Below are 25,423 nucleotides of genomic sequence, written 5' to 3'. Positions count from 1 at the left end.
TCGGACAGGTCTTCAGAATTTTAACCTGGCAGTGCTGATACTAGGGACTTGCATGTGTGCTGTGAAGCTGTTGAAGGCAGTGTTAGCCACCACTTGGCCTACATTCCCTTGCAAGTTTGCTGATAATACGGGAAGCTAATGTAGTTGCTTGGGGTTGGCAATGTTACCTATGCAGTATAAAAGCAGAGCTGTCTAGACTACTGTTGGGAACTGTGGGAAGAGAGGGATTTTAAATCCTTGCCTAGTTATGGATAGCTATAATGTGAAGCGTAAATAAAATTCCTTATTTAATTTAATTAAACTACTTTTTGTCCCTCTTGATGGTTTTGTATTGGAATGCTGTCAGAAGGACTAGTACTGAATTCTAGGCTGACTTGGGTAGTTGTACGGTATGAAATAAAATGATCACTATCATAAAACTTTAAAACCTAATTACTTAACTGTTCTTTCTAATATTTGATTTTAAAATAAGTTGTTTCTGCATCTGCTGCAAGTAGTTAAGTGCTATTTTGTTCAGCAGAGCTGCCCTTCTATTTTTGTAAGTAAATGTGTGTTTTAGGATATTCTTGGTCTCTGATCTCTTCCACAGTAGTAGAATTCCATTCAACGTAAGTCAGATGGCTTTAGTGTGGTATGTGAACTGTATTTTTCACCACAAGGTGGGGCAAAACAAATGCATCAAAGCAAGTGACTTGATCCAATTTGAAACAACTAACTTCAAAGAAGTTCTGTGTGATACAAAGCACGTGGCCTTGTGGTTCTCTCTTCCACCCCTATACCGTCTGTATTACAAGCAGTAATGACCATGGCTACTTAAAATCTCTGGGCTTCAGGGTTCAATTTCATTGGTATACAGTGGGAGGTTCTTACTGGTATCCCTCATCTCTTCTGGTCAGTCCTTATTTCTGGGATATTTTCAGACCTTCCTAATAGTTGGCCATTTTGTCCTTCAAATCTTAGGTTCCTGAAAAATGTAGGGAGACCCTGGAACTTGGAAAGCAAATGTATGTCTTGTGTGTTCATTGTTTAGCATTTGAAAAGATAGCACTGCAATGTGTTTGAGCTATCTATTACCAAAAATTAGTTCGAATAGATCAAGTAAGATGTCAGGTATACAGTCATCTTGTTAATGCCTTTTTTCATGGTTGATGTAGATGGTTGCTGATAGCTGTAAGCCTGTCAGTGACGTGGTACCTACCTCTGAATTTTAAAACTTGTCCAATTCTTTGCAAGGATGCATCTCATACTAAAAACAGTGACAAATATGCATGTTTGAGAGTAGTTCGTCTACCACAAAAGACTAGGTACAGCTCTCTAAGTGGATAGGAGTGGGGGGGGGGAGGGTGGAGTCTCCTGTCACAAGACAGTCTTTCTAGGCATCTTTCTAGGTATTTTTCTTCAAATTGTTGTTCTTAAAACAACTTGCCTTTCCATCCTGGTTAGCAGGTGCTTGGCTTGCATGCAGAGCTGGATAACTCTGTTGGGCTTGCTCTGTCTCAGTGTTCTTCTGTCCTTCTGGGAACTCTTTCCTGCACTGACATCTAGAGTTAAGTAGTAAAAGTAATAGGGGAGTAATACTATTCAGCCTGGTCTTCAGAATATGCGTGTAACAGAGTAATTCTTGAGCTGTAGTAGCCTGAGCTCAGCAACCACAAGCTTAGTCTTAAGGCATGGAATAGCTCCAATCAAAACCCAAAAACCTGGTGTGACTTACTCAGCTTTATCTGGACTGTGGTTTTCCCTTATTCTAAAAATCTCTCCCATAAGTGAGGGAAGTTCATGTCCTGGGGCTGAAGCTGATTATTTCCCATCCAATCAGTGTCTCCTTTTTCTACTCTTGGATCTTATTTAGCAAGGAAGCATTTGCCTTAATATGCGTAGTGGGTACATTTAACTCCATGGTGTAGTAGGTGCTTGTATGCTGTATAGCAGAGACACTGAAAACAAATGGAGGGAAAAAAACTACAGGATAAAGTGTTGTGTGTTTTACCACAGTATATCGATGGCACTTCAGGACCTATCTTACACTCTTTAAATTGAGAGTTACCACACGTGCTGACTTTCTTATTCCCAGTTAGCTTAGTATTTTGTGCCTTCTTAAGAGGAAGTGCACTGTAAAAGCAGAGGCTATAATGATGAAGACATGCAAATGCTTTTTGGGTCAAACAGGTAAATTAATCTTGTCTAAGATCTTGGTTCTTCAAAGTTACTTTTTTTTTGCCCTAGCTTAAAAAGTTATGTCGAACTGCCTGTTTCTTTACCAAGATACTGACTAAACGAGCAAATATAGTCTTTGAAGAAAGAAGATATGGTATACAACAGGGTAGCTTGTAGGGGATAACATACCTCTATGTTGTTGTTCCATTGAATGCTGTATATGACTATTTAAGTACTTGGTTTGGTTTTACTCCTACTGTCTTGCTAAGCGAGATTTCTAAGCCTGGGTAATGGTAAAGTAGATCTTCTTCTTCAAGAGGCTAGCACTTAACGATGCAAGACAGGATTTAAAACTTGTGAAGCAAATGAGCTGGTGATGGTGAATTTAGGTCTGTTCCCCTGAACTGATCCCATACACACTATTGTGCAGATTTTTACAGTGAGAATTTAAAGGAAGATGCATGTTGGTACACAGAATGGATCCTCGTCAGACAGTTTTAACTGTGTTTTTTGAAACACAGGATACAGGTGTAAGGAAAAGTCGATAAAAAATTAGTAAACTAACTGATATAGAAAAATCAATGCCAAAGGGTTCATTAGGAGGCCAGATTCCTTGTTATACAGAAGGATAAGGTTACTAGTTTTGAGAGGGAGAGGTAATGAAGAGTAGAAATACTGTTTTTGGAAAAAGTTATAGAAGTACATGTCACCTGTGATGAAAAGGGACTGATAATTCCCGGTGTCACAGTGAATTTCATGTTAAAGGAAAATAATACTGTTGGCATTGTAATCTTGCCATTTCCATCCAGACCTCTGGTGCTCAGTGGTAGAAGAAAAAATTTTAAAACACAAGCTGCTGAAAAAGGCTCATGAAGTAGTTAAAGTTAGAAATACACTAAACGTTTTTGAAGCCTGGAAATTCAATGCAATGTGATTAGAGGCTATTCTTTTTCTAGATGCATCGTTTCCTTCCTGTAAGGTGTAAGAACTTGGGTAATGAGATCTCATAGTCCATAAGCATGTAAGGTGAGGCTGGAATAGTTTCAGTAAAATAGTAGTGAATCAGTATGTGCAAGTTAGTTCATGGTTTCTAAACAGCTGCATGTCTAGCTTTCCTAGGTCAACTATTTCTACCTCTTATAACTCAAATGTAACTAAAACTTGAAACTGCTTCAGATTTGCATGACTGTTCTCCTAAGATACATGAACAAGATAGCCCATGTGCACTGACCTTTTGATACACTTAAGGAATAGAGATTACCTATTCTCCTGATTATTTAAGGGGACTGGGGGAAGCTGCCACTGTCCTTCCACTGCGGAACCAGACCTGTTCTGCTTTTGGGTATTTGTAGGACTGGTCTTTTTATTTCCCCAGCAAGTATTGTCCCCACCCTCTTGTTTTCATTTGATCAGGATGTAATGTTTTAACTGATGGTTGAAGCAGCTTCTGTAATGTTATCCCAATCTATTCCACGTCATGTCCTCTTCGCTGTTAACACTGAGCAATGAAAGTAGTGCAATTCCCTTACTCATACAGCACACACTTAATGGTCCTGGGGTAAAAGTGGACTGCTGCTTGTGTATATAAAAGCTATGCTGGAGGAAAAAAGCTTTCAGTGAAAGGCAGGATTGGGCGATGACAGCAAACAAACCCTTGTAATTAAGGATTCATTCACAAGATGTTTTCCTTAATCCATGAATAAAACAACCAGAAAAGTTATACAATTAGTATTTGGCTATCTGTTGCTGGTTTTTGCTTCAGTTGCTGGGGTGAAGTAATTGTTAAGGATATAAAAGTGAGTTAGGTGGCTATTTGGTTATCTTGTGGTTGGTTGTAGTCCAAGAGCCATGATTTATAGGAAGATACGACAGTAGAAGCCGTATACTTATGAAATATAAAACAGTAAAGCACCAAAACACTTCAGTCTAGAAATGTGTATTTTATGTAGTTGAATAACTTTTGAATAGTAGAAGTTGGTGTCTTTCTGATGAGTGTAAGACTAATGATCAACTGAAGCTGGGCCATCTCACAAATATCAGATGTTACTCAGGGATGTTAAATTAACTTTTTCCTTCAAATGATGATAAAAATGAGGAGAAACTAAGCTTTTAAAACAAGCATGTATCCTCATTTCTGGCACCTAATATTTGAAGACAACTTCCTGTAACAAGCATGGTAAGTGAAACAGCATACTGAGTAGTCTGTTTTGGATCTGGAGATCTCAATTATGCTTGTTAAGACTTGTAATTGAGCCTTGTATTCCTTCATAAATGGGTAGAGGGGAAAACTCTGGAGCTGTGTATTTGTATCTTTGAGGAAAGTTCAAAGAAATAGAATATTTGAAGGTTTTACTTCTAGCTCAAAATATGTCTGGAAGTCCTGATGTGAAAAGCTAATGCTAGCTGCTAAGCTGTTTTTTTTGTAGTGATGGAAATCTTGGAGGTTGGGGGGAGGTTAGTGGGTGGTACCTCAAAAGTAAGTATCCTTACGCTTGTGAGACATAAGTGTAACTTTGGGTGTTTACTTCTGTGTTTTAGTAGTGCTACTGATAAAGCCTCTACAAAAGCTATTGAAGAGGTTACTACTGGTGGTTTGGGGAGGGTGAGAGAGTAATGCTTATGTAAAATCAGGGAAATTAAATTGTTTGCCAAATAGTAAAACTTTAAAAATGTTGAGATATCTATGCTAGGTTTTGAAAGCTATTTCAGACAATGGAATGCTTCATATGTACATCAGTTTGAATATCCAAGCTTATTACAGAACACTTCAGTTGTTGGTAGTGTTGGAGTATGCAGTATCAAACTCTGAAAGACGCTCTGTGGTAGATGGTTCAAATTGAAAACCGTAGATGTAGTACTTGATGGAATAACCCTGCTGTTGGCTTATTTATGGTCGGGTCACTAACAAATCACAAAGGGGTAGGCATTCAGAAAAACAGTAGAAAGCAATTCATTCTAAATGTTTCCTCCCCAAGACAAATAACTCTCAATTTATAAGGTATATTCTTCAAGCACTAGATATATCCTAAGCGTAGGAGAGAACAGATTTTTTATAAGGTTTTCCATTCAGTAGTTGCCTTTCTTTTTAATGTAATTGAACAAATAAACCAACTTCAGTGACTGAAGAGTGGTATAGAGTGAGCAGAAGGCAGACAAACTGATCCTAAAACTGAACTCACTCAAGCTGAAATAGCATATTAGTTAGTTGCCTCTTGCAGGTATTGTTGCTTGGTGAAGTATACTGGCAGCTCTTGTGAACTCTGCTCTGTGTTTTAAAACATGCAGGCTAGCTTTTTTTTTTTTGTAAGAAGCAGAGGTCTAGTTCACAGTATTTCTTAAAGGATATTGAAATATGCAAGGGGCAAGAGTTGCCAGTGGCCTGTAATTATTGAGGGCTGGTCCACTGACGTAGATTGTGAAGCATTGTAGTACATACTGATGGCTTCACTTCAGAGGGCTCAGATTGTTTAATTGCATCACAAGACAAGGGTCTTGTAATAGGCTAGTATGCTACTGGGAAACCCATATGTGCCAGTATTGGATATTGAAACAGACCGTCCAAAACACCAAAATCTTAGTTTGCGTCAGAAACAGCAGATGGTCTGGCTGACTTAGGCAATCACTGGTGGATGAGTCTTATGGGGCTGGAAGAGACTGCTGGAACAGGAAGGAGTCCTTTTTAAAGGCTTTTCAGAATGCAGTGGTCTGTGCATAAGGAACCTAACCTTGAGAACAAGCATGCTCTAAACTTGGGAGTAAGCAATAGGCTTACAAGGAAGTCAGGTTCTTTGAGTAGAGTTTTTTTTCTTGAGTGTTGCCCAATGTATTGGGGTCAAGTTTTTTACATCTGTAGCTAATGACAGTCTATATGTCAATTTTAATGCCTTTATATATTTTATATAGATTTAAAGTTTGCATTAAACTTAAATGCATAAGTTTTTGACAGGTATATTTTTGCACATTTGTGTATATAATCAACATAATGATTGTGTATGTACATATATTAAAATGCATTTTTAAAGGTAATTCCTGACTGCATTTCTTTTTAGCTTGGAATCCATTTGTACTATTGCAATGACCAACTGAATGAAGCTTAAACTCTTAAGTCAGTTTTCTAACCCCAGACCAGTAACTTTCAAATGATACAAACTGACAGTATAGATAAATAGTTTAAGTATAAAACTTCAAAGTGCAGCAGAACCCAAGCGTTCTATAAATTAACAGCACATTTTCAATCTAATATGCTAATCTGTCAGACACTGGAAATGAAGCACTGTAGGTGGTGTTTTGAACCTAACCACTCTGGAATTTCCTGTCCCCATATTAAACAGTGAGTGAACAACCTTAAGCTTCAGTGGGTGGGCAAAGGTGAGTTTGTATCAGTGGGCCAAACTATTGTACAGCTTTCACCCTTGATAGCTGACGTTATTTGTTTCCAGGACACCTGATTAGCATGGGCTTTTCAAATGGTTTAGATGTCTGCTTAATTCTTGTATATACCGACACTTCTGGAAATGTTGTCGTTGCTTAAACTTACTTTTTATCCCTTCCCTAGTTGAACCTGTTGTGAGCTTAACAAAAGGACCAAACCCTCTAATAGATGGTGCAAATCAAACAACAGCAGCAATTTGTACAGCAGCCACTGGAAAACCTGCTGCAGAGATTGACTGGGAAGGAGGTCTTGGTGAAATGGAATCCAGCTCTACTTTGTTTCCAAATGAAACAGTGACAGTTGTAAGTCAGTATAATATTGTCCCTACACGATTTGCAAGAGGAAGACGTATAACTTGTATTGTGAAGCACCCAGCTTTGGAAAAGGAGATAAGATACTCTCATGTGTTGGATATACAGTGTAAGTATACTTTAGAGTAGTTGCTACTTGATTTATGTATTATAACCACATTCTTTATCAGTGCATACCTTCCACAGGGAGATGAGCAGTTACAGCTTCTGGAAAAAGAAAACCGTAAAGAAAATGACGTGACAATAGGTAGATCAGCAAGGAGTAGGAGTCTGGGGTCTGTTTTAATTTTAAATAAGTCTAGTCAGAAAACTAGAATACTATTGCTTCCACTATTTGTTTTGGATACTGACTCATGGGTGAACTTCCTATTCATGTTTGTATTTAATATAACAAAGATTACAGACAAAATAACTAAGTTGATATGTAAACTATTTAGTGTTCTGTGATTTCAGTAGTATTAAAAAGAGTTCTAATGAGGATTTGTGGTTATGAAGACAAATGGAAAGTATGGTTCATGGGGATTAAGTTACTTTCAAATTAAATGTTAAGCTTTTTCCAGTCTAATTTGCATAAGGAAACATAAATATAATATAGTGTTAACAGTTGTTGCTCATATAATTCAAATCTGTACCAGGCTTGTTTAATGAATTTGCATCTTTAAAACACCTGAATATGAAGTAAGATGGCTTATAACTCTTCCTTTATAAAACGTGTTAAGGCAAGTAAGCTTTAGGCATGTGATCAGTATTCTATTAAGCAATGAATGTGTGACCAAAATGAGTTACGTTCAGTTTCTTCTTTTGATAATCTTGTTTCAGCTTTGTGCTGCTTTAAAGTTCCTAAATCACATAAGCTTGTCAATTCATTAGAAGAAATGGAATGCCTAGAAAAAACAAACCTGGCTATTTCAGTGTGATGAAAACCTATTGTGGGTTTGTTACTCTTTCTGTTTAGTGAAGCTTAGTTCATTTAAGCATACTGCTTTGAACTGAGATGGCATTTGGAGCTGTACTTCATTTCTCTCCTTTTGGAAGTTACGATGCTGGTTAGGACTTGAGACAACTTTCCTGCATGTGAACGTTAATACTTGGAAGATTAATACTTTTGAACTTCTAAAGGATCAACATTTGGTTATTGCCAAATATGTACAAACATCTTTTCTGTTCTCACAATTGAGAAATCAGTCATTTGGGTACTAAGCAGTGATTAGTACTAGTTTTTATTTTCAGTATTGAATTGAAGTTCTAGATTGAAGTGATGTTGAGGAAACAGAAATGCAGGTAAAGATGTCCAGTTCCCTCTGCTTCTAACAGTGAATGAGATTGAAGTTATATATTTGAAAATGGGTCAGGTTGATACTAAAATATGTGAAATGTAGTGCTAGGCCATGTTTCAGAACTTGTAACACTACCATATACTAAGCAACACAGCAGCAAGTGAGCAGAGCAGATACTTTTTTTCCTCTAGTCTTGATTTTTCCCTTCTACTCGCAGCTTTTGGGAATATTCCTGCGCTTTGGCTGTAGGAGCTTATACCAACTATATGTAGTCTTAGTGGTGGTTCTTCATGTGGTTTTCTGAATATTTCAGCTAGGTGTCTCTGGCATATCTGAAGTGACCTTCTTGCTCTTCAGAGCCATAACGATATCCTGCCACATTACAATGCCAGTGGATGACTGCTAACCTTTTCAATTGGCATCTGTGACCTTTTTTTCGTAATTACTTTACTTTGCTTCTCAAAACACTGTTCTGATCTCTTACCTATATCTTGTTAGTGAGAAGTAGCTCTAAATTACCGAAGAACATTGAACTGATTCTTCTCTTCTGAAGATCTTTCATTGCACTCAAATGCTGTTTATGGAAAATGCAGTGGGACAGTTGCACCAGTTCTAACAACTCTACTGTTCCCCACTTTATCTACTGCTGCATATCATGCTATAGCTCGGAACTGTTTTTCCTCTGTTTTTTATTTAAAAATTAAGACCACTACCTTCTGTTCCACCAAAACGATTGTTATACAGAGCTTGTTTAAAGAAAATACTGTGGTTATTGATGGGTTATATCTTTTTTGGCAGATGCCCCAGAAGTTTCAGTAACTGGCTATGATGGTAACTGGTTCATCGGAAGAGAGAATGTTCAGCTCAGGTGTAATGCTGATGCAAATCCATTACCTATGGAATTGATGTGGACCAGGTAAATATTTATAAAACGGGGCATGCCACATGATACTGGTGGTATAAACTCTTAGTTAAAAAAAAAAACTGAAGAAAATGATTGTGACTTGTATTGAGATGTAATTGTCTTACCAAGTCTCCATTAAAAATGGGGTACAAGAGGTTTACGTGTGAATATGGGTGGGTGGATATCCTGTAAGTTTACCAGCCTGGAAGAGTTTGTCATTAACTTGGAAGGATTTTATCTGAAGAGTGCTTTAGAATAAACTGTATGTTGCAGTATAATACACAAAGCATGATACATCTAGTAGGGATCCAATTACTTCATTAGTTCTGTTTTATTATTACTTGAAGATTATAGACACTTCTCAGTATCTGCATTTTAAAATCTGTAAACTACAGTTGAGATGGCAACTCCTACTTTCTGAATTATGGAACTTGTCATGTTTTTCAAGCAGTGTTCAACTTAATGTAAACTAGGCTTTGTCTCTAGAATGAATAAACAAAATTGCGTAGAGATTCTTAAATAACAGCTTCATTACATGAATGTAAGGATTGGATGGCTCTACTCAAACTTTCTGTGTAGCTTTTTGAAGTCACGTATGTATGTGGGGCAAGAGACACGAGACGACAAAAAAGCAAACAAATAAAAATCTGTACTATGAAAGAAAGCCAGCTACTTTAAGTTGATTTGGTACCAGTGTTGGCACTAAAGGAATAACTTCCATGAGGACGGTATGAATTTGTAAGTCACAATATTACAGTGCTTTTGTTGGTAAAATCACAGGAATATTTACTGGTCTAAAGTTGTAATCCATTTCCCCGCTTTCCCAATGGTAGTTATAATAGCCTACAGAAGCAGTCATAACGTGGTTGGAAAATGTGGTCTTGATAAGATGGCAGTCTGACAGGAAACCAAAACATTTCTATAACTGACTCTATCCTAGATGCGGGCATAGGAATCTTAAGTCAGTATTGCAGCTAACACTAGTTGTAATGGTATGGTTACACCTAAAATAGGTAGACTAAAATGTATGCTTTACCTATATGCTATAGTAGTCTGCCATCCCGTTGCTTAATTTGGAACTTAGTGTGATGGAAATAATGACAAAGAAATTTGTGTTCAAAGAAGCATGCAAGGCTATCAAAAGCAATACGGCTTGTTTCTTCAGATGAACTATAGCCTCTCACTTCTTTTATTTGAACTTGGAGATCCATATAGGAACTGATCAATACAATTCTAATTTCAGTAAAAATACACTCAACGCTTAAACACTTGAAGCTTTGGAAGTCACTATTAAACTTCCTAAGGCTAATGTGAACCAAATTTTACAAGAGAAGCTTAACTTTCTGGAGTCAAGTGGGTGTACCTCTTTGCTTAAACAAAATCCACCCAAGCAGTTGTAATACTGATGAATGAGGAACTTTGGGGGGGAGGAGGGGAAATCCGTGTGAAAGAAAGGAAGCTTGAATGTTTAAGGAAATGGAAACTAGATGTATTGAAACTGTACTATCTTACTGACTTACTGACTTGCAAATGATAACAGTTCTTTTACTGTTCTAGTAGTTCTGGAAGCTTGGTCTGTTGGAAGCGAAGATGACTGTACTTGCTAGGATTGTAAAATGCTCATGGTAAACAAGATTTAAAAACGCTGTTTATATGGAAATTTAAACATTACAATATAACTTTCAAACACTGTTTAATAATCTTCTTTGAAATACATAACTGATATTATGAAGTACAAGGTTAATCAAGCTTCAAGGTTAATCACAGCTTCATATGGCTGATGTTGTCCAGCAGTTCTGGGCAATAACCAAGAAAGTTAAGGAAGGCTCTAAAGGCTGATGGAATATCTAGTGTAGTGTTGGAGTGGCTCTTGTGTTTTCATACAACTTAACATTTAGCAAAAATCTGCTTCCATGGTATGGAGACCTGGTGATCACCTGTTTGAATATTAAGTTAGTCCTTGTTAGCTTTTAACAGATCACTAGACAAAAGCAAAATAAAATGCAGTGGTGGTATAGGCATTAAACTATACAGGGGTTTCAGTAGGTAGTTGGCAGCTATGTTAAAAAAAAGTTCCAGTCCCTCTGCCCTTTCCCCTTCTATTGTCATTACACAGTTGTTACTGTTACCTTGTGCAGAATGTTTCAGGTAAGTAGTAGGTTTACAAAAGGTAAGGAAAAATTTTTTTCTAGCCAGTTGTTTTCCTAAATGCATTGCTAAGCATCAAATCCAGTTGCAGTGCTGTAATTTAGAAGGGAAAGTGATGGGGTGGGGGTGGGGGTAAGAAAAGACAGGTTGAGAGGAAAGAAACTGCTTGAACTCCTGCTGACAAATGCTAGTGAAATTATCCTGTAACTTCATCTTGCACTGCCAGAAATATTCTTTGTGACTGCTGAACTGTCTGGAAAATAGATAATCCTGACAGTAATTTAAGTTCACCTTGGTGAACTAATGGTCTTTACAGCTTGATTTAGATTAAAAAAAAAAAAAAATTCTCAAAAAGAACCTGAAGGAACTTAAAGTAGTGTTAATAGGTAGATGTTTTACTATTGCCAGCAGATTTGATGCTTAAAGGACTTGACACAGAACTTAAAATGCTAAATACTCAGACTGAGAACATCCAGTGAAGGCCTATTGAGAATATCAGTGTTCAGTGCAAGTTCACTTCAGCTTACTTCAAATAGCATTTAACCCAGTTAAATTAATAATTCAGTCTTGAAGACTTGCAGCTGAAGTATGGCCAACTGTTTCATTTTAGGTTGGATGGACAATGGCCTGAAGGACTGCTGTCTGTCAACAACACTCTGCAGTTTACCAGCCCATTGACTTACAACTACACTGGGACTTATATCTGTAAGGTGACTAATGCCCTTGGTCAGAGAAGTGATCAGAAGACTATCTACATATCAGGTAAGTCTTACATCTTGGCAACAACAGTGTGTTAACTTTGACTTCTGTCAGTAGTTGAAATAGCAAACTGAAGAGCCAGTTGATGCATAGAGTGAGCCTTTCCATTATATGAAAGTGAAGTAGAAATACAGAGTTCAGACCTACAGCAAAACTTGGGAATAAACTGACTCTTCATAACGGCAGCATACAGCGCAAGTTATTGTGGTTGAGGTTGTCTCCATAGAGCTCTTGAGAGTGTTACCTACTTCTTGGTAGGTGAACTTTGTTTTTCCAATCTTAACCTGTTTTGGCAAGACATACTACAATAAACAGTACCTTGTCTATAATAATCAAAACAGCAGTTATTAGTGGGAGAGGAATGACCAGCTTTAGCGAAGTCAGATTTCCTTCAAGGAAACTTAAGTTATGTGTGCATTGCAGTCCCTTAACTGGTCGTTTGCTTTTCTCAGGATGCAGGTATCCAATAATCATAAAGCTAAGTATCTCATACAGAACATCTATTTGATGAGCTTTGTATAATGTGGCAAACTTGTGCATTTGTTTAGCACCTGTGCTGTTGGAAAACATCTGTGCATCTATATAATGTTTTACTATGATAGTTTTGTTGAGAAAAAACTGTAACTTAGCAAGGTATATGCAAATAGTCTTGTACAAATGTTTAAAGAAAACAACACTCCAAATTTCCGTGACAGACTACCTAAATTAACTACTACCTAGCTAAATCATCAAGTGCTAATACACTATTACTTCTCAAGGAAATAAGACAAATTTCTGTTTCATTCTCTTGTGTGGTCTTGCAAGCTGTTCAGTAAGTTGATGTTACTTCTACAATATAAAATAGCATCAGAGTGCAAGTTGACCAGTTACATGATGCATGAAAGCAATCACGTGATCTTACTCTGAAGACACCTAAAACTAAGTATGAAAACTCAGATGGATATGAGAATGAAAACTTAAGACTAAAACTGGAGATACGGAATGCTTGAAGCCATGTCAATCACAATTCTTATTTGGTAGATGCTTGCATGCATAGAAGAAGGGACAGTTTCAGTTACTCATACTAACATAACCATGCTGAGAGCCATTGCAGAAAATTAGTATGTTCTAATTAAGTAGCTAATGAGCTAGTTTACTGGAAATTTCTAAATACTATGAGGCAGTAGAATTAGTTGTAAACAGAACTTAAGTTACATAAATTTTAACTCATGGGTGTGTAATGGTCTAAAAGCAATTAAAGACTGTTGTACTGTAAGAAGTACTGAGTCAGACAAACTAAAAAAGCATCATTAAATATGGTGAAATATCCTTCTGGAGTGTAACATTCAAATATTTAATGTATTTTTGAAGTTTAGCTATGTCCTCAGCCCTGTTCTAACCTTAAAGAAGGGCGAACTTACTTCAAATCCATCATTCTTCAAGTTGTCAGTTTTATGAATACGATCTGCTGTCAGTCTTTTCATGATGCTTATGCATGAAAACGTAAGGCTATCATTCAAATTACATTTGCAGCCTTTGCTAACAGACTGAAATGGGCTAAGTCTGAATTGTCAAGGTTTCATAAAATGATCAAGTTTTTGAAAAAGTAGAAATGCATTACAGTTGAAAGCTTATGTTCTAGCTTATGGTAAGTACAATATAACTTAGACTAGTTTACAGCAAAGATAATTAAGCTGTGGTAATTTCTTTACTGATGTGGATTTATGGGTGCTCTTGATATGCATGCTTCTTTTCAGCTTTGTTCAATAACTTTATTTTCTTGGAGTAACTTTATTGCAAATACTTAGCTGTTCTTAGGGAGATCCAAAACTGAACAGTAGCTAGATAGTTCATAAAGGGCTATGGCTCTACACATTATAGGAATCGGTAATAACAGGTAATCAATTGAAATCAACTTTGTTTTGAAAGCTTCATCATGTTAATCTTGTGTGTATATCATCATGAACATCTAAGAAAATATGGGTGACTTTCAGACAAAGACAATCTGGCACCACACCAGTGCAACTAATGCTCACATGAGTCATACACATTAGTTTAATACTGAGACAAGTATCTAGCACTTGGCAGTCTTCCCTAAGCTACGTAGAGTAACAAAATGAGTAAAAGCATTGTTAAATGCCAGTATATGGGAGGTGTGATTAAAATGAGTTGAGGTATTCACAAAGTGTAGCACCTGTATTGTTTTCAGAAATGAATATTAATACCTTTTAACTGACTCTAAGACTATAGCTGTTCAGTGTTGACTGTCTCATTAAATGAGATGCACTTAAAATGGTGTAGGACAGGTAAATGAATATGAAATAAATATCCATTGTTATGTAATTATCATTTTGGCTCCTATGTAAGGAACAGACTGATGCTAAGAGTATAAGAAAGTAAGGCAAATAGTAAACTTAAACTGCTTACCAACTTTATACTCAACTTAACTGATCAGGTATTGTCTAGTAATGGTGAACATGCACTCCTATGAGTGTTATCCGTGTCACTCAAACCACGTAAGACTGCAACAATCATTACATTAGCTTATTTTTGTATCTTAGCTGTTTCCCACTGTATAAAGCCTTATTTAAAAATATTATGCAAAAATATTAAATGAAATTTGGAAACTAGCAGGCAAGCTATATGATCACACCATCTTTTAAATCTTAATTACAAACCTGTCTAAGAAAACTTACGAAGTTAGCGTTACTGAACAGTCATGGTGTTGGTAGCTGTAAAGCTATTTAAATGCTTTGGAAAATAAATAACTATTAATTTGAAATGTGTCAGGATTGGAATAAAACCTGAGCAAAAATATATTATAATGCTAATGCGTGTTGAGACCAAAAAGGTATTATAAAATACTGTTTTCCTTTTGACCTTTATCTTAATTATCTTAATACTCTAAGTCAAATGGGTAGCTATAACAGTAGTTGACAGGGATTAAATGATTGACCAGGTTTTAGTTCAAGTTAGTAGTAAGTCTTTAGATGGATAGGGAAATAGTGAAATGTTACTTAAAGCTACAGGTGTTTTAATAACTGTTTAGAGGCACAGATATCTTAGTATATTGTTTTGGTGATGTAAACTTATTACTTCATGTACTTGTTCAGAAAGAGTAATGCCTCTCGGGATTCAGAGGGGATCAAGTGTTGAAGTTCCCAATTTATTCCAAAAGTTAAAGTTTTCCAAAACTAGCTGTCAGCTGGATTTGCCAAGCAGACAAACCGTGTAATACAGATTTGCTCAGTGGCTTACACAAGGAATCAAATCTTATATTTTCCTGGCTCTCTGCTGCCTCACTTTTGCTGCTGTGGCCTTGTTTTTCTCCACCTGGGAAAGAGAGAAGTGACCTGTGAGACTTGCATTGATATAGGAGCATATTTGCTTCCTTTGTCATCTTCTCTGCCTTCAGAAAAGACTGTTTTTTTTTGAAAGTAAAGCCAGACTTTGTTAGCCAGCAATCCTAGCAGTTGTAAGATGATCTGACTTGTAAATTCAGAGCTGCCTTCTTGTAAGATGGATATTGTAAGGATTAACATAACAGCTTGTTCATTGTTTTTGCTTTTTCTTCCTGTATAGACCTCTTCTTTCAGGGAGTGTTGTGAGTACAAATATTCTTGTATTCTGTAAAAATAAATATATTTCAAACAAAAGTGGGAAGAATTTACCAACTCATTTAGAGCTATGTGCTCACAACAGCAGGCAGATGACCAACACCACCAGAGCAGGTAGAGACAAAGGCAGTCACTGGCGCTGCTTGAAGATGTGGGACTGATCCCGCCTAATCCTACTAAAGTGGGATGAAGGCTAGTGAATTCGTTGCTCCTAATTTGTCAGGCAGAAATGAAATGCATTGTTAACTGGAAATCATGAGCTTTTTTGTTCTCTTACGTAGAATATCTCAAGAACCTCTCTTCTAACTGAGCTTTTATGCTATCTGATATAACAGACTTCGGACTTAGAACATTGTTTCTGAATATCACAGATTCACAGAGATCATTGGGTACAACTCCTCTGCCAAAGGCCAGGTTGCACAGGTAGGCGTCCAGACAGGTCTTAACCTCCAACCTGAAAGGGGTATTCAGGTAATGTTCATGATGGCAGGCTTTTCCTGTGTACCATAAAAAAGGCAAAATGTTCCATTTTCTGTGGAAACCCAAGGTTGAAACTGCCAAAGTATGTTCAACCTTGAAGAATGAATGATTGAGTCTGATTAAAGAAATGATCAGTTGTTTTGAGGCCAGTCTCACATCATCTTTGTATCTATCCTTTCCAAGTTGGGAAGGGGAAACAAACTGAAGATAATCCAAGGGAAATCTTGAATCCTTAATCCGATGTAGAGCTGTGTATACAGGACTAGGGAGAGGGTTACATTGTCATTACCCACTACCTGATCTCTGGAGTCACAATGGTTGGAGAAACAGTGCTAACTTTGAAAAACATTCTCAGACATTCAGAAAATAGAAATATTTCATAGGAAGGCTACTTCCCCTGCTGTAGTAAGGCTGTTGAATGGTAAGCTTTTCGGCAGTTCAGAGAAGGGGCTTTTTCTATGATGCCCGGCTACACAGAGCTGTCAGGTACTCTAATGTTTAGGTACTTAGCATGTAAGGGAAATTTAGCAATAACAGTGGGTGAAGGAACAGCTAAGGATAATTCTCTTCAAACATGCATGTAATACATGTACAGGCGCACAGTCTCACTTCTAGAATTAGAACTGCAGAGCAGTAGGTATGTGCAAGACAACTGACTTGCAATTATAGTTGAGACCAAGTCATCCTCTTGTGCAAGGCTAAGAAAGGGGTGTGCGAGTGGAAATGTGGGGTCTTGAATTGTGTAGGGTCTCTTTCTAACAAGGAGAGCTAGACTGTATTGTGCTATTTGAAACTATGCAGCCTATGACTGTTACTGTTAATACACAATTAGGCCAAATTACGTTCCACTTGAAAACGTTTTCAGTGATGCCTAAGTGACAACTTTTAGCTGAAAGGTATGTCTGCCAGTATTGAATTTAATCTTACCTTATCCTTATTATACAGTTGGTCACTGTACTCCTGAAGGGCTTCAGATAGGACAACATATGAACTGGTTTGCAGTCGAAAGATACTGTGTTCTGTAGCTGATTTTTACAGTGGTATGCTTGTTGATACTGAGATAGGGCTTAACTGAAATTGTTGAAGATGGTTTTCTGTCTCTTTCTAAAGAAGGCCCATCCATTTACTTACTCATATGTCTTTTGAGGCTTAACTTATACCGGCTTTGAACTTCTGGGGAAGAGAGGATAGGTCCTGAACATTTGAACACGGAAATATTGCAGGGAGATTGGGAAGGGCAGATCTCAACGGGGATATGAGATGAATCATACAGTTGGATATTTCTACTAAACTTAATTGTGGATTTAATCTGCCTCGGATAAGTTGCTTGTACTTCAAGAGCTGGGAAAACTGTATCAGGAACCTTCACTGAAGGGAGGAGTGAAATTATGTGACGGAAGTAGAGTAAAACTACTGTTGAAAGCTGGTACTGATTGTCATAGGAAATATCTGGGGGAAAGAAGTAATAGAGTAGAAACTAAGTATACTGTACCAGTATATGTTTTTGTAAAGCTACCAGAGCTTCGCTTGATGTAAAGAACAAATCTCAAAATCTCACTTTCCATAGTAGAAAATGAACAAAGGCTTTGAAATGAAAAGACAAACAGCTCTGGTTTATGTGCCAAGGGAATGGGTGGATTTATTCTACCATAGCAGAAAAGCTTTTGTGTTCTTCTAGTTTAATCAGTTATGACTCCTATTTTATTTTAATGAGGATAGTAGCTATATAATCGTAGAAGAATATTTCTGTGCTTCTTCACTTATCCTTATTAGTACAGCATGCTTATCTCAGGGATATGAACAGGGCCCCACAGTAAGAGACAATCAGAAATCAAGACATGCTTAACCTAAAGATAACTTTTTTCAGAATTTCTGCTTTCAGCTGCCTGGCCTGCATGTTTAATTTGGTATGTTGTTATGGTTTGCACAATAACAGAAGCTTACATCAGTGAAAGAGATAAGATAATATTAAACATTATGTCATAAGTTAAGAGGTTAAGGGGAAAAATGGGTAGGGAATGATGCTTTTAAACAAATTGCTATCTAAAACAATTAACTTCAAGTCAAAATGGTGCATTCTACATTCTGACTTCTTGTAGAAAACATTAAGAAAGCTAAGAAACAAATACTGGTGATGACCTGAAATGTTACTATAATGAAAACAGCTGATTGGCTGCTTTCAGAGGACATGGTCCGTTTCGGCTATTTTTTAGCATAGGGGAGTTGTCTTTATTTGGAGATAACATTAGCAAAACATGTCTGAAATGCTATGGAGTAGATTTAGGGAAAAGGAATAGCAAGGTTCATTGCATTTTCTATTTGGGAAACTTCCCTAGTGCAGGAAGTGAGGGGGGAGTCAGGGGGTGGGGGGGGGGAATTTAATTTTCCCTCAGAAAGTTCAGGTTGAAATAAGCAGGTAACTTCACCTGTTCTTCTGATTAGCTTTATAAACAAGGAGAGCTGGTTTTAATATTGTCATTCTCCAACAATAAAAGATATTGACACAAATGACAGAAGTATTAATGATTATATGCTTTAGGAATGCATATAAATAAATGCTGAATTTATTGTATATATGTAGTGAGTTGAAGATCAATATGCTAATTAGTGTTTGTAGATGATACAGTTGGCCAACCTGACAACTAGTAGATGAACTATATTTTAAAGGAAAGGCTTTCTTAAACTGATATTTATAATAATAAGTGTAATTGCTGCTGTTGTTTCACATGTGGCAATTGAACTTTGCAAGGTGATATTGCTACCTAATTGTGAATGTGTATTTTATGCTGAGAATGTGGAGGGTAAGACATAAAACCTTGGTACCAAAGGGAGGTAGATGAAGAAATACAAAGCCAGTTAAAAGTGTGTGTGTGTGTGTGTGTGTGTGTGTGTATATATATATATATATATATATATCTGTGTGTACATCTATATCCTGGAAATAAATGTCGGTGGTGCTGCCTGAAATTGTATGCTAAGCTAACAAATCTTGTATCTAAAGCAAGTACATTTTCAAGGAAGAGAGGCTTGAATAACTTCTTGACCTTTGGATTTATAGGACATGGGAACCCTGGTAAATTTGGATTTCTTAATCTCTACTTCTTTGTTTAAATTATGAAATACACTTTAAATCCATTTTTACTAAAATCATAATCTGAATTCCTCTTGTTCATTTTGGTAGTGCATCTTCCTTGTTCAGTTTCCTGTCTTCTGTCAAATTAATTTCATTTATGTATACCTCCCTAACAAATCACCACTTCTTTTACATAATCAGGTAATAAAATTTTGTGCTTTGAAAACCTGTATAAAACTTCTGTCAAGCTTAAAATGTTAAATTCAAATGAGTTTTGCAGTCTGAAGTATGATTTGCAGTGATGATGACAAATGTGGCAATTCTGTCTAGTTTGAGAGAACTGTATGACCATCTCTGAATAGTAAGATTACAAATATCTATGGATTTTTTCAGCTTAAGATTTGTCACATAACTGGAAGCCTAACAAATCTCCAGTTTGACCTGTTTTATTCTGTGGTGGTAAATTCAGGGTGCCTCTCTACTCTCTAATATGATAGTAGTACTTCAATGAATCTTGCTTATAGGCATTTAAATAATAACACAACTTAGTGATCTACCTGGCTGTCTGTAATATTCTCTCTAAAAGATTCAAACTATAATAACATGTTTAAAGTATGTTGATTCACTGATTTAATTTAACAACTACCTTGCATTGGGTGAAGCAAAGATCTTTGTAGTCAGTGCAGCACTGAGGTAGAAACTGGTGTTGCATATCACACTGAAGTTGATTGGGATAATCTCAGGAAGCATCTGTCATCAGCCCATCACTTGCAACCTTGTCTTCAATACAGATGCACGCATCTTCTCCAGTAGATCTAAAGAACAAAGGAGAAAGCTGAGTAGTGAAGAAGCTCGGTATCTGGCAATCTCTTGCTTACTTGCATAATCTGACATGAAATCAATTGATATTCTGTTTTATGGAAGTAATATGGAATTTCCTTTGTGCATGAGGGATCAAATTGCCTTTAGGGGAATGCAAGATACCATTTTTACTCAAATGTTCCATTCTTAATTTTAAACCCTGAAAGCTCCTTGCTTAATGATAGCGTTATTTTGAAACTAATACATTGTATTTTTAATTATGCTTCATTCACTAAACCTAAGGTGAGGCTGAATAAGATGTATTAATGCAACATGGTTTTTGGAGAGAATAGCTTAAAATCAGTCGTTCATGTCCTGCTGACTGAGCACACAACACATAGTTTTTCATTCTTATAATACTCAGTGTCCTAAACAATTTCTGAAGGAGGAGTTTGTGGAGTAATTTACTCTATGGCATAATCAATCAATTTGATCCGGTATTCCAAATTGCTGTCTGGAAAGGTAGGAGTCTGCTTGGGTTTTATTTAATAGACAGCATTTCTCCATGATGGAGCTAAACATGAACTATGGATGGTGAACATACACGATCAGAAAAGTGGCATCTGCTTACTTTGAGGAGGGCCAGATGACTACTTATACATGACCTTTTTTGAAATTCATCAAGGAACTTTCCTATGCTGTTGCAACATAACTAAAAACAATATACTGAAGCTGGTCCAAAGCCTGTACAAAGTGTAATACATTTTCTGTAGTAATGTGAACTTGAGAATGAAAAACTATTCTTGTAGGACGTACCCATCAACTTTGCTTTCTTATAAACCCTTAACTGATTTAGCTTGCATTGACATTCTGTGCCTTTTCTGTGTCTTGTCTACCTCTTTGCTCTTTTCATTAGATCCTCCTACTACTACCACTCGACTGCCCACGGTTCCCTGGCATCCTTCGACTGATGGCATCACAGGTTTAGCAACAGAACCTAGAATAATAGATTTTCCAACATCATCCTTGCCAGCAATGCAGGAAGACACTTGGGGTACTGTCATCGGTAGTGCGGTGGGTGGGGCCCTCTTCCTCATACTTGTCAGTGTTCTGGTTGGAATTATCTGCTATAGGAGAAGACGGACGTTCCGTGGTGACTACTTTGCTAAGAACTACATTCCACCATCAGATATGCAGAAAGAGTCTCAAATAGATGTTCTTCAGTCAGATGATGTGGATTCTTACCCTGACAGTATAAAAAAGGAAATAAAGCATCCAATGAACAGCTTAATATCTAAAGATTATTTAGAAGACCCTGAAAAACCAGAGTGGAACAATCTAGACAATATTAACAGGTACCAGGAACGTTATGAAAGACCAATGGATTACTATGAAGGTGGAACATTGGGGATGAAATATATGGGTGGTGAATGTTATGATGACAATGAAGAAGACTTTGTTTCTCACATAGATGGCTCGGTAATATCCCGGAGGGAGTGGTATGTGTAGTAACCACTGAAAACTAAACTTGTATCTACAATTCATTTCATTGGCTGATCACTTTCAGATTGTTTATACTTAAACATGAGGAGGAATAAACTTTTTGAAACTGATTTTTTTTGAAGGTTTTTATATTGTGACTTGACATGCAAATATTTAATCCGGGGAAAATGTATTTGAGCTGCTTATTTTCCCAATGCTGTACTACTGTTTAAGATTGATTTTTAATGCAGAGTGCTTATATTGGTTTATGTCAGAGGTTAAAGAAAAAGCTAAATTAAACTTACCACTCAAAATTGTTTAAGAATAAAAAGTGACTGCCTTGGGTCTCTGATTCAAAAAAAAAAAAAGTTCACATAAGATAGTGATCGGGTATTTTGGGACATGTACTTTTCAGATCTAGTAAATCAAATAGCCACATCTAGATACTATACATCTAGATACTATCTATGGTAAACTTAATGCTTCTATATAGCAAATCCTGTACCAGTTAAAATGAGTTACAGTGGAATCAAAGCTTTATTCTTAGTTTTTCTGCACAAAAATGAATACCTCTTAGCATTTTAATGAGCCTTCTTGTAACTGTGTTTAAGAAGTCATTGCACTGAAAGTAACTTATCTATGAGCAAGATTTTGAAGAGTAAGTATAAACCAGTAAAAGGCTTGTCTTTGAATAAGAAATTTATTTTTTTAGTCATTGATTTCTAAAAGCTTGTGTGTACGTATACAGTATGGTATTTTGTTAGGCCTGTACTTGTCAGGATGTCAAGTCATTAGTGAACTTAAGACTCCTTCTTGCAAGTACAGAGTAAAATTTAAGACCGCTTTCTGAGGTGTTATAGGGATCGCAACATTGAATTTGAAAGCTGGAGAACTGGACATAACTAGTAAGAAAACTCCAATGAATTTCTAAGCTGAAGGCAAAAGCCAACTTAAACATTTTCCAGGATGCCATTAAACATGAAGTGTGCTAAAAAGTGTCAAAACTCGTGCTTGAGTTTTTACGACCAGAAGTCAAAACAGACGTTCTACCCTACTTCTGCATAAGTTACATGGCTTGCTTTGAAGAGGGTAACTGGAACTTGAGATTATTAATAGGGAAGTGGATGTGTGCATTGCTGCTTCATGTACTGAAAACCTACTATGCAATGATGCAACTACAGAATTTAAAATTTAAGAAACAGCAGTTTAGGTAAACTGTGCAGTCTCTGTACAGCAGTGGATTTGTTTTGCCTGCAAATAATTCAGCGTTTTAACAATGTGCTTGTTCTTTAAAATTACATTGTATGTAGGACATCTCATTTGACATCTGAAGTAGCTCTTTGTCTTGAGTGGTTGCACCAAACTAAGTCTGACTACAAAGAGAAATTGGGCTGAAATAGGATTAGATGAATTGTAGAAAAATGATAAACTCAGAATTAAAAAGAATGGTGTTCAAGTGTTATCTTCAAATGCTTAGCATGAAGAAAAGAAACTGATCTGGCTATAGAGATTTGGAACCTGAGAAGGGCAAAACCTTCACTACATTCAAAATGAAATGGGCTGCATATTTATGACTGCTTCGTGAGTGGAATTTCTTGCTGGATCTTGCTGGAGTTTCTTCTGTCCTCGTGATTTTCAGTAGCTTACAGCATTTAGAGCTTGACAAAAGTAGTTGTATTAAGTGTTGTAGACAATACACTGTGATTGCATATGACTGCATGTCTTCAGAAAAGATTAAAACAACAGCTTTATTTGAAATTCAAATGGAAAGTAACTTCCCTAAAGAACTTAAGTTCACATTTTGATTAATGGATTACTGATACATAATTAACCAAAGTCTCAAAAACAATAGTAAATGATAGTGTGTATCAGTAGCTTGAGAGCAAACTTGAGGAAAGGAGTGAAGTTTCTAGCTGAAGGTTCTGATCCAAATTCTTTCTGGAATAAAGAGATTATACCTCTCTTCAAATAAAAATACTTGATATATCATCTTTAAAAGATGGTGTTACTTGGAAACAAACAAAACCATAAACCTGTTATCCACATGGGATATCTTGCTTGTCTCTGCGGAGTTTGTTTCTGTTTTTTGTTTTTGCTGTTTAAGAAATACATATATTTAATTCCAATGGGTTAAGAAGTTGAAATGTTTGAGTTGAAGCTGATAATAGATATAGGGCTTACAAGTGTTGCAATGTTTTGTACATTGTCTGCTGTAAAAAAAAAAAAAAATTGATTGTAAGTACAAATGGCTCTTGTGTGAATAAAAATTTGTTACATTCTCAAACGTAGGTAGTGTTAAAAACTGAAGTTTGACAGACATCATTAAAAGTGAAGGTAAACAAGTATAAGAAAATGGCTAGAAGGAGCTGCAGTAATGAAGCTGTTAAAAGGGTCTTCTGAACATCTCTTCCTGAAGATCCTTACCTTATAAAATGAGTGGCTTTAGAAATGATGTAAGTGGATGAACTTTAGGAATCGTGAACAGCGGTAGTTGCTATCCAAACAAATGCAGTTTAAGCATGAAGGATACACTATCTAGAATTCAAAATATTAAAAAAAATCCCCTGTTCTCAGCTGCTGTAGTTCTGCTTGAACTGTATATATTTAATGAATCAATTTTCATCTACTTATGACCAACTGGTCATTAAATAGCTATGTTGCTTGCACCATACAGCTTAGGTACTCTTTAGCTTGTTAAGCTTGGCACAGTACTCCGGGTTTCTGATTCTTCATCTGGTTAGAGTGAAAATCTGTGTGCCTACTTCTTTGCCAGAGCAATTCAAAAAGCAATTTAAGTGAGCACCCTGATAATTGCACTTCAGTTCCTGTAAGCAGGCAGGTACCTCTGCTGGCAACTTCAGTTGAAAGACGAAAGCGGCATCTTTATGAATTCTGGACCTAGGGCTGTGTGTTAGTTACCAGCCGCTTTCTTACCTAAGCAAGATGGAACCCAATGTAAACTAAACCTAAGCCAGTTAAAAGCCAATTAAAATACAGTAGTTAAGTGCCCTGTTAACTATTTGACATGCCTATTCCTCATGAGAAGAGTGGAATTAGGGTTCTTCTGTGTATAGACTGGTATCTGATGGGCAAGTTAACAAGTCAAGTTCATATCAGGAAAGATGTATGGTAAAAACAAAATTGTTGTCACCTAAAATGGTATATGATACTGGCCTTCTGGAACAGGTTGGTTAAAACTAAGGGATCAAGTCATAAATTAACGAAGCTATTAAAAAAAAAAAAGCTGTTCAATACAGATTTTACCTGCTACTTGAACATGTGAGTGGCTACTTGAACATGTGAGTGATTTCAGGGGAGTATTGCTACAGGGTCTTTCATATACTAGAAGAGGACAGGAATCCCTTTTTCAGATTGGGGATGAGGTACTCTTTAAAAAGTGAGGGATGGAAAAAAAATTAGTCCAGTTTACAGTCGGAACAGGTATTTGAAGTAAGAGTAATTAATAAAACAGCTTAGATAGTTGCTTTGTTTCTGGATGCTAGAGTAGGATATATAGCTGAAAGGCTCCTAAAATCTCTTGTGGTAAGAGACTAAACGGAGGAGGGGTATGCAGTGTTCAGAGAAACAGTATGATTATTTCTGAGGGGACATAACTAAAGTATGCTGTGTTTAAAAATGTGTTACAAGCATAGAGCTGTGTTAACTTCAAACTCTAGTGCTGTTAGCTTTCTGACACAATAATGAATATACACCAGAACACTTATTTTTGTTTGTTACCTGCATTTCACAGGTAACAGTCTTGGTGAAGCTGATGTGAATTACTCCTGTTGTGCAACTTCTTGATAAGCCTGGTGCAAGTTTGAAAAAGCCTGGTGCAAGTTTGAAACAGACAAATACTGAATTAAAGTATGCTAGCAGGTTTCATGCTTAGCCTTATATAAGATTTAAAACTTACTAGTTTAAAACTTACTAGGTTCCTAGCATAGTGAAATGGGTGATCTTTGAAGACTGACAAGTGTGTTAATCCAATATGGGAGTTGTT

General features: G+C 36.6%; 1 protein-coding gene across 2 annotated transcripts in view; it reads left to right on the top strand.

The window, feature by feature from the left end:
- NECTIN3 (nectin cell adhesion molecule 3) overlaps positions 1–25,423 on the top strand; it is a 68,306-nt gene that overhangs the window by 26,855 nt on the left and 16,028 nt on the right. For both annotated transcript variants that reach the window (XM_035540513.2, XM_035540515.2), the window contains exons 3-5: positions 6,713–7,009; positions 8,976–9,093; positions 11,840–11,991. In XM_035540513.2, the coding sequence (XP_035396406.1) occupies positions 6,713–7,009; positions 8,976–9,093; positions 11,840–11,991 (567 nt within the window). The remainder of the gene's footprint in view (positions 1–6,712; positions 7,010–8,975; positions 9,094–11,839; positions 11,992–25,423) is intronic.

This window comes from Cygnus atratus, chromosome 1 (genome assembly GCF_013377495.2).
Source record: "Cygnus atratus isolate AKBS03 ecotype Queensland, Australia chromosome 1, CAtr_DNAZoo_HiC_assembly, whole genome shotgun sequence".
NCBI classification, from domain to species: Eukaryota; Metazoa; Chordata; class Aves; order Anseriformes; family Anatidae; genus Cygnus; species Cygnus atratus.
The sequence above is the reverse complement of the archived record's forward strand: the minus strand, read 5'-3'. Positions and strand labels throughout refer to the sequence as shown.